Genomic DNA, 8,719 nt, shown 5'->3' with positions numbered 1-8,719 from the left:
GTAAAAATCTATAGTAAAAAACTGTAGAACTGTAACTTGTAGGGGTGTAATGTTGTGGATTCAGATTTTAAACAGGTTTCAAATGAAATGGCATCATCCAAAGATAAACCTCAGTAAGGGAAATACCGAATCATGAACATTTTTCTAACATTCTGGTATCTACTGTTCACCTTTGAAGAAATCCAAGGGTCATCCATTCCACTTGGTTTTGCAGAACTATTATGAAAAGAAACATTCCATCATCACATCGTAGCGTTTACTGTAGTTGTGTAGCACAAACTGGCATCCAAACAAGCTGTCATGCACGAAACTTCCCTTCTGTCCTGCGATTGGGCTGAAATCCAAACTCCTGCACCATCCATGGATCTACAAAGCAGCTGACTAAGAAGCGCACGAATTGTGCGCAAGCACCCAGTGCTTTCGCGTGGCGCATAATTGTGTGTGTGTGTTTTTGCTGTTCTGCTTTGTCATCACAGAGTGTGGCTTTTCAAATCCCCGCAACAAAGACAACAATCAACTCTGGAAGGCCCCAGGCTCACGAGTTGTGGTCACCGTCACAGGGGAGGTGCCGGGATGTATTTCGTCGCCAGCCAGTGCTGTGTGGCGTTTAGTCTAGCATGAGACAGCCAAGGGTGAGCACCCCAGTTTTCACACAATAAAGAGCTGAAGAGCACAAGTACTTTGAGGGATACCACCTGTCCAAGGGAGAGAAAGCTACCAGCATGTTCAAGACAAGCTACCTGCGCAAGGAGGTGCGCAAGGAAAAGTACGAGCACTCGGATGTCTACCGCGAAGAACCCGAGGACTCGGCGGGCATCTCCGCCATCCAGGGCTGGGAGAACCTCCAGGAGCTCAACAGCCGCTTCGCCCGCTACATCAACCGGGCTCGGGTCCTGGAGCAGCGCAACGCCGTGTTCCGCAAGCAGCTGGAGACTCTGCAGCGCATGGAGGAGGCCAGCGGCCTGGAGGAGACGTTCAAGGAGCAGATCGACGTCAACAAGCAGAGGATCCGAGAGCTCACCTCTGACCACGCCAAGCTGGAGAGAGAGCTGAGGGACGCCAGCCGCATGCTGGATGAGTTCACCAGCAAGTAAGAGAACGGCCCGCGGCCGGGGTCTCCGCTAATATCCCCTTTAGAGATAAGGTGAAATGAAACGTGCTTAGGATAGAAAGGAAATGACAGAAAATGCTAAGCCTCGAGGGCGAGGGAAAGGTGTTTGCGCCCAATCGTCTAACAGGAGGCAATTGAGTTTCCATTTCCACCAACTGATATCAGGTTGAAAGAACACCCAATTCTCCCAAGGCCATTGAATCCAAATTTGGATCAGCGCCAAATTGTGCACTGCACTGTTTTCGCATTGAGCGATGGCTAAAATGCAAATCCTCCGAACAGCGGTGTCAAATCCATGTCCAGAAAGTAAACCCCGCCACATTTCGTCTTTAGCCACAGGGGCTTCTACTAAACCAGCAGGTAAACAAGCTCTTAAGTAGAAGCGCCTTTGGCGAAAGACAAACCGTGTGGCAGTTTACCTTCATGTGGAAAAAGTCAACTAAAAAAATGAGCCGAAACACGGCTACAGATGTGTCTCTGAATAGTTATTTGACGATTTATGTCTCCATAAAACACCGCGATAGATTTAAAATAAAACATATGATTGATAGTTGGACACTTCCAACTTTAACTTAAGGGGCTGCGCAAGAAATGTGGCATTTTCCATTTTGCAACCGCAGCTATTTCATGCACTGGTGCCTTCGCATTCAGAGGAATTGCAAAGGTCTGACCTTTCACAGAGTACTGCCACGCCAACAAAAAGATGGGAGTATGAAAAGAGCTACCGAGAGTTAAACGGCGCTGTTGTATTGCGATGCAATGACCAAAGAGAATTTTTTTAAAAAGGGAGGGAAAAAAAAATTCCTTTTGTTTCAGAGGTCGTCTTTTTGTAACAAACAAACACAGTAGTTACCTTTGTGGAGCTAAATGTCACGTGACAAGAAAAATAATCCACGAGGAACACACTGGAATTTCGGTAGCAGTGACATTTGCAGCGTTTGCAAAACCCGCCATCGTTCTCATTGAGCCGCATGAAAAGTTCTGCCTGGTTCCACAGAACAAATGGCAGTTTCCACAGTAATCGATGAGTTGAGAAGAATACCGAGCGCTCTAGTCGAATGGTGAAGAGAGATGGCCTTCATTGAATGGAGTCCGCCCCACCGATGTTGTTCTTAACACAAAGTTGTGAAGGAGCAACATTCCTTTTTTTTTTTTTTTTTGCTCCAAGTCATTAATTGATCAAGTATTCATGAAAGAGCCCCAAATTGACACTTGGTGATTTTCTTCTTTCAACAGAAATTCATTTTGTACCGTGACAGCGAAAATATATAACACCGGGCAATTTTCCGCACACTTCTACAGCTGATTGAGTCTGAAAGAGACACTTTAAAAGTGATTGGGAGATTTGTCACTTGGCAGACAAAGCAACACACATAACAATGATATGCCAACACCTTGCCTCCAGAAAAATAATCTGGTATCTTTTTGAGAACGAAAGATGTTTAATCATCACTGATTATGCTCGTCATTTTTACAAATGATATCATATTTGATCATTTGGTTTGTTTGTTTGTTTGTTTCCAGATACCGAAGTGAATGTGATTATCAAGAGCAACTACGGAGCACATTGGAACAGCTAAACAAGGTACTGCGCTGATTGGAACAAAATCCCAATGTGACCAATAACCGATATGCACACATTGTAAGAATTGTTGATGTATATATTATCGAGAATAATAATTTAAATTTAACAATAATAACATGAAAAAAAATCTGAAACTGTAAATGGAAATCAAAATGAAATTATAGATAATAATTGTTAAATTATGAAGTCGGGAATTGAATTAAACTGAATTTTCCTAGAGGAGAAAAACTGAAAGATAAACATTATATGTAGAAAAGAAAGAAAGAAAGAAAGAAAGAAAGAAAAAAAGGAAGAAAAATAAAATGTGCAAATGTTATAAAATGTTACTATTGTTAATTGTATCATTAAGTAGTCATATTACATCTGAAAAAAAGTTTCTCAAGCAAATTAGAAATAATTTCTCTAAACCTAAAACTTTAAAATAAATATGTATGGTTAAATTATACATGTTGTCATAAAGGATTGTTTTAATTAGATTATTTCAAATTTTTTTGTTTTGTTTTGTTTTCAATGATTTCAATGGCCCTCAAGACACCCACAAGGTCTCCCCATTAAAAATATCAACTCAGCCATGTTGCCCCTGCTCTGCGAATCTACTTACCCGTGGCTTTCCCTCTTGATTATGCTCTCTTCCTCTGCTGTGCTGTCCCATTAACTTCCCCTGCAGGAGGCAGACAGTGCCCTGCTGAAAAATTTGGAGTATCAGATCCAGTCCCAGTTCCTGCAAGATGACATCAACTCTACCAGAGAGAGACACAGAAAGGTCAATGATACAAGCATATACAGCATGATCTCACATAGATATGCAGTAAAGCCCGCAGATATTGAGATACCGTCCCAATTCGCTGATAAAGTGTGCACGCTTAGCCCTTCCTGAACCGTGAGCATGGCTTCAGAGTTCCTTCCTTCATTGTGATTTATTACAACACAAAACATATCAGCCGAGTATTATTGTGATGTTAAATGCAATTTTATGGGGCAGTAGTTGCAAAAAAAAAATAATAATAATAATCTTAACAAAACAGGAAAGGTCCATCCAAATCCCATTTTCATTCATCAGAACTGCGTCAATCGTTGACATTATGCAGGACACATTTTTATGGGCCATTTTCTTCCTTTATACCATCGCCTGCTGGTACATTTGAAGGCGATGTAATCTTGAATATTATCATTACGATGTACCGAAGCGCTGCGCCACGAGCATATTATGTCAGGTAAAGGATGGAAAGTCATCTTAAATTACCGTTGGATTGGAACATACGTAATAGGCTTTTAGAGAAACAAAAACAACAACAACAGAAAAACTCATTTAACTCATTTGTCTTTGTGTGATGTGATCTTAACAGAACCTTGCAGAGATCCAGACCTTTGTACACATTTTGCAGCAAATCAACCAGACGCTTCCACTTGCTCCTACCGTGTCAGTGGGCATCTCCGAGGTGAGGTCACTCACAAAGCGTATATGCGTGTGCGTGTGTGCGTGTGTGCGGCCCCCCTGTGAACTTTATGCCAAGTGCTGATGAGGTTAGTGGCCTTTCAGTTCTGTTGCCTTTGTTCATATTATAACATGCGAGAGAGTGAATGGGTTAACTAAGCACACGCTGTTCATGCGCACATACACGACCATTTTTCTTGTCCGTGATACAGAGTGTTTGTCAAGTTGGTAGACCGGGTTGCCTAGTGAACCAAGGTTCTAGGGGTTTTTTTCTTAAAGTGGACTCATTGTGCTCACAAACATGCACTGAGACATTTGAGATGATATATAATAAGATGTTTGTAGTTTGATTAAATCAATGAGAACTGACTTTTTGTTGTGAATGATTGCAAGTTGGTTTAGGGATTTTTCCATGTTATTTTGAGAATGTTAATTCTGTTTTAAGAAATGAGCCACAGCAATGGGAAAAAAAATGGAACTACCCAGCCTTCTCTCTCTACCTAGCTACTAGTCGGTTGTTGGCTAGCTAGCCAAAATGTTAGCATGTCATTCATGTGACTTTTAAAGCATATTGTTTATGACAATTTGGGTCCAATTTCAAATTGATGGCGTACTGTGAACGAATAAATTGTTTCAACAACAGCAAAACAAGTAAATGCATCCAGAGAACAACAATGCAACAAATATTTGACGAAGAGTGATTGCTTTTTTTTTTGTCGTTGTGAAGGAGCAGGAGAAGCTGCTGGTGCAGAGTCGGTTGCCGGCTCTGCAGAGTCAGCTGGAGGAGTACAAGAGCGCCCTCTGCCAGCTGCAGGCCCAAAAACAACGACTTCAAGCAGAGGTGGGTGCAACATGGTCACCATGGCAACTACAGTTTAGTTATGCTTTTTGTTCAACCACATTTGCCCCCCGCATACTATTGCTCAGTCCCCAAAACAAATTCAATGTTTATTTTTAGATTTTCAGACATTCACATTTGTTCTTATTATGAATTTGACATGATCTAATCATTCATTTATACGACAGTAAGTAATTGGGATTAAATTTGTGGTGTTATAATTCACTCTTGTCTCAAATTATTTAAAATTAAATCAAGACCGGATGATTCATGGAAAAATGTTTATTTCAAATCTATCTTTCAACAAATATGTTGACATTTTTATTAATTGTATTGAGGTCAAATTGCGTGAGATATTTGGAAACACTGTATTACTTTACTTTTCCATACTTCAGGTCATGTATCTTTCCTTATTATTGAAAGTTCATCTTTCAGGATTCAATTTCACGCTATGTATTTTTTTAATGTTCCTTATTCAAATGTATAAATGTACAAGTATATATGTAAAACTGCAGTCATTATCACTTTAAATTAATTCTTAATAATAAATAATAATCACATTTATAATTGAAAATGTTCTTTCAAAATTCTCATTTAAATGAAACCATTGTGGATTCAGTTATTGTATTTTATTTCTAAGTTATGAAGTGCCAAAGAAAAACGAATTTGTATTTTCCGCCATTTGAATATGTCATTATGGAATAACTCATGACAAGTGCTGTATTGCAATCATTCTTAATCTTAATTCTTAATTCTCCAACGCAGGAGCCGCTATGGTTTGCCATTGACACTGAGACCCCACTAGATGTCAGCTCTAGTCCATTTTAAGAGAGCAATTGTGGTATACGCTAGCTCACAATGCATTTAAATAATAAATAGTGGAGTCCTAATAATAGGGAACTAGAAACTGCCAAAGTCATGTTCATCACTCTTTTTATGACACACAATCCTTCTGTCATTTGTTAGGATACTGTAGAAGCCAAATGGAAAAGGAGATGCAACAAGATGTGAACAAATCTTTGATATTTTGGCATATATTTTTCAAATGTATGCAGCGTCTACCTTGGATTTCATTATGTGCTCAAATTCCTAATAGTCAAGTAATGAGCAACAAAATGCTGGGGTGCAAGATTGACGACATGCAAGGAGCGCTGTTAAATCTCCTCAAGGGCATTTGTAATTCTGGAGAATCATTTCATCAGAGTGTCTTGATTAAAAAGGCGTCTGTGTCTCTCACAGGCGGCAATGTTGGAGCAAGCCATCAGAGGCACCCAGGAGAGTTTCGACGACGAGATCCAGCTGTACAACGAGCAAATCGAATCGCTGCGCAAGGAGATCGAGGAAGCCGAGAGGGCCCTGGAGAGGTTCACCAGCGAGTGCCGCCACTTGGCCATGTACCAGACGTCTCTGGAGAACGAGCTGGATAGATACAAGAGGATCATCGAAAATGAAGACAACAGGTGAGACCTCCACTGGCTGACTGGTGTTTTGTTACCATGAAGCCTGGGGGCGTAGCTCGGGGAGTGGGGGCAAGCAGTCTCATCTTTTGGAAGCTTTAGCCCACAATCCGAAGAAGGAAGAGAAAGGCCATAAAGGCAGTAAAAATAATCGATTTTACTTAATCATGGAGGCAGTATTTCATCGCCAAATTGTTGAGTTCCACACCGAGAGAAAGAAGCAAATACATACACTCCTTTTGTAATCAGCATTTCCACTACAGACTTGACCCGTATTCTCGGAATTAGTCTTGAAAACCCGACCTAATTCGTGAAGTGTATGCCCTGTTTAAGAGTGAATTTGTGCTTGGCAAACCTGTCCGGTTGATGCTTGAATACCGACTCATGAAATTTGACCTCTGTATTCCATCACAGGTTGAATTCAGCAATAATCGGCACACCAGTCACCCTGTTTACTACCAGTTACCACTACACCCACGCGCCCCCTGCCTCAAACAGGGGCAAAGGTAAGTCACTTACAGCTAAGCCACTACGCTCCCAAGACAATGGACCGATGATAGTGTAAAAGTAGCTCAACAAAAATGTTTGCGTCTTCTCTTTTGTTCCCAGATATCACTCTTGCCATCCAAGATATAACCAACATAAAACCTCGCCAGAAGGTCATGGCCAAGAAAGTCCAGAAGAAGAAGGAGCTCACGCCTAAAGATGTCATTGACAACAGTCAGGAGGATCGAAAAGCCGGCGGCGCCGGCGGAGTGGCTCCAGACGACGAAGCGAAGGGGACGTCATCGGTAGGAATTCAAGATGATAACGTGAGGAGGACTGAGGAGAGGCCCATGTTGTCCGGAGTGTCTCCGCAGGACGTCCCTGACGGAGCTCAGATAAGCAAGGCATTTGACACACTCTGTAACATCGTCAGAGATCGGATGAGGAAGTACAAGAAACCGGAGCCCATCGCTGACTTCTACACAAAGGGTCGTTACGTCCTCGTCACTGGCGAAGGAAGCTACCCAGATCCTTGCTTCTGCACTACCACACCATCCGCAGGACATGTCGTAGTCACGCTCAAAGATCAGCCTATTGGAGGCAACGTACCATCCCCTCAACCACCTCAGCCCATACCAGGCCCCAAACCTGCAATTCCCACCCCTCCGGCTAATGTCGCAGGAGGAAAGGATGATAACAATGGAGGAAACGGGAAAGAAGATGGAAGTAAAGACAAGGTTAAGAAAGAAGAGCCTGAGCCTAAACCCAAAGATCTAGGCCCAGTCCAGCCTTTCTCTGGCCCCACAGATCCAACTCCACCAGTGGATCCTGCCTCTTCAAAGAACAAAGATGACAATGGACCAAGTAAGACTCCCAAATCTCTGCCCCGCGCCGCCAGCACCAGTTCCAGTTCTAGCAACAACAGCAGCAGCAGCAGCAGCAGCAGCAGCAGTAGCAGCAGCAGCAGCAACACTGGCAGTAGCGGTAGCACCAGCAGCAGCAGTAGCGGCAGCACCAGCTCAAGCTCCAGTAGTTTCACTCCAGACGCCATGAGCTACGAGAAGGTGGTGGTAGAGTCTGTGGAGAAGTTCTCCAACGGGCGCAAGCTTAAAGGTTACGAGGAGACTTCCATGGTGGTGGAAACCACCATTGAAAAATCCAGTAAGAAGAAACATTAGAACCAACCTCAGCAACCAACCAAACAATCCTGCTCTCATATTCCAGGCTCCTCCTACTTCCAGTCTTGGGTTGTGTATCGAATGTTGCGACCAGACAGCCATGCTCATGCTTTAGTCCTTTACTGTCTGAAAACTTGGGACACAAAAACGAAGAAAGCAAAAATAAAGCTCTGTGCCACCTTAAAAAGAATTATAATAAATGAGAAGAAACAGTCAACGAGGAAGTTGTGCTACCCTTCTGTCTTCCAACACCAATTTCCCCCTCTTCGGCTCATTTGTACAATTGGATGCCACCGCCTGCCCTCAGCACCATTTTGCTGTGTAACAATTTGCTTTGATATCTTCAATAAAGACGACTCAAACATCACTTGTGCCCTCTTGTCTTGGAGGCTACTTTTCATGAACCCAAATGTGAGACTGGTGTCACTAGGCCAATTTAGCCGACATGTTCTCAGTAAAATGTCATTGACTGTTTCGTGGTTCAGTCATCTGACTTTGGTGACAATGTGAGTGTGAGTAATTGTCCGTCTCTGTACTCACGAATGACTGACAACCAGTGCGCCAGTGTTGTACACTATTCACCTGGGAAAAAAATGGGAGAGACTCTAGTTCCCCTCTAATCTAAACAG

The 8,719-nt window shown here is 42.5% G+C and overlaps 1 protein-coding gene across 1 annotated transcript; it reads left to right on the top strand.

Annotated features, from left to right (window-relative positions):
• Positions 1–582: 582 nt before the first annotated feature.
• On the top strand, positions 583–8,457 carry bfsp1 (beaded filament structural protein 1). Its single transcript, XM_086122385.1, has 8 exons — positions 583–1,090; positions 2,636–2,696; positions 3,364–3,459; positions 4,043–4,135; positions 4,859–4,972; positions 6,209–6,429; positions 6,841–6,932; positions 7,036–8,457. Exons 1-8 carry the CDS (start codon positions 723–725, stop codon positions 8,088–8,090), a joined length of 2,100 nt encoding a protein of 699 aa, XP_085978511.1. The 5' UTR covers positions 583–722; the 3' UTR covers positions 8,091–8,457.
• The last annotated feature ends 262 nt before the right edge of the window (positions 8,458–8,719 follow it).

Source organism: Hippocampus guttulatus, chromosome 10 (genome assembly GCF_054856545.1).
Source record: "Hippocampus guttulatus isolate MCC_2025c chromosome 10, RoL_Hgut_1.0, whole genome shotgun sequence".
In the NCBI taxonomy this organism is placed as follows: Eukaryota; Metazoa; Chordata; class Actinopteri; order Syngnathiformes; family Syngnathidae; genus Hippocampus; species Hippocampus guttulatus.
The sequence above is the reverse complement of the archived record's forward strand: the minus strand, read 5'-3'. Positions and strand labels throughout refer to the sequence as shown.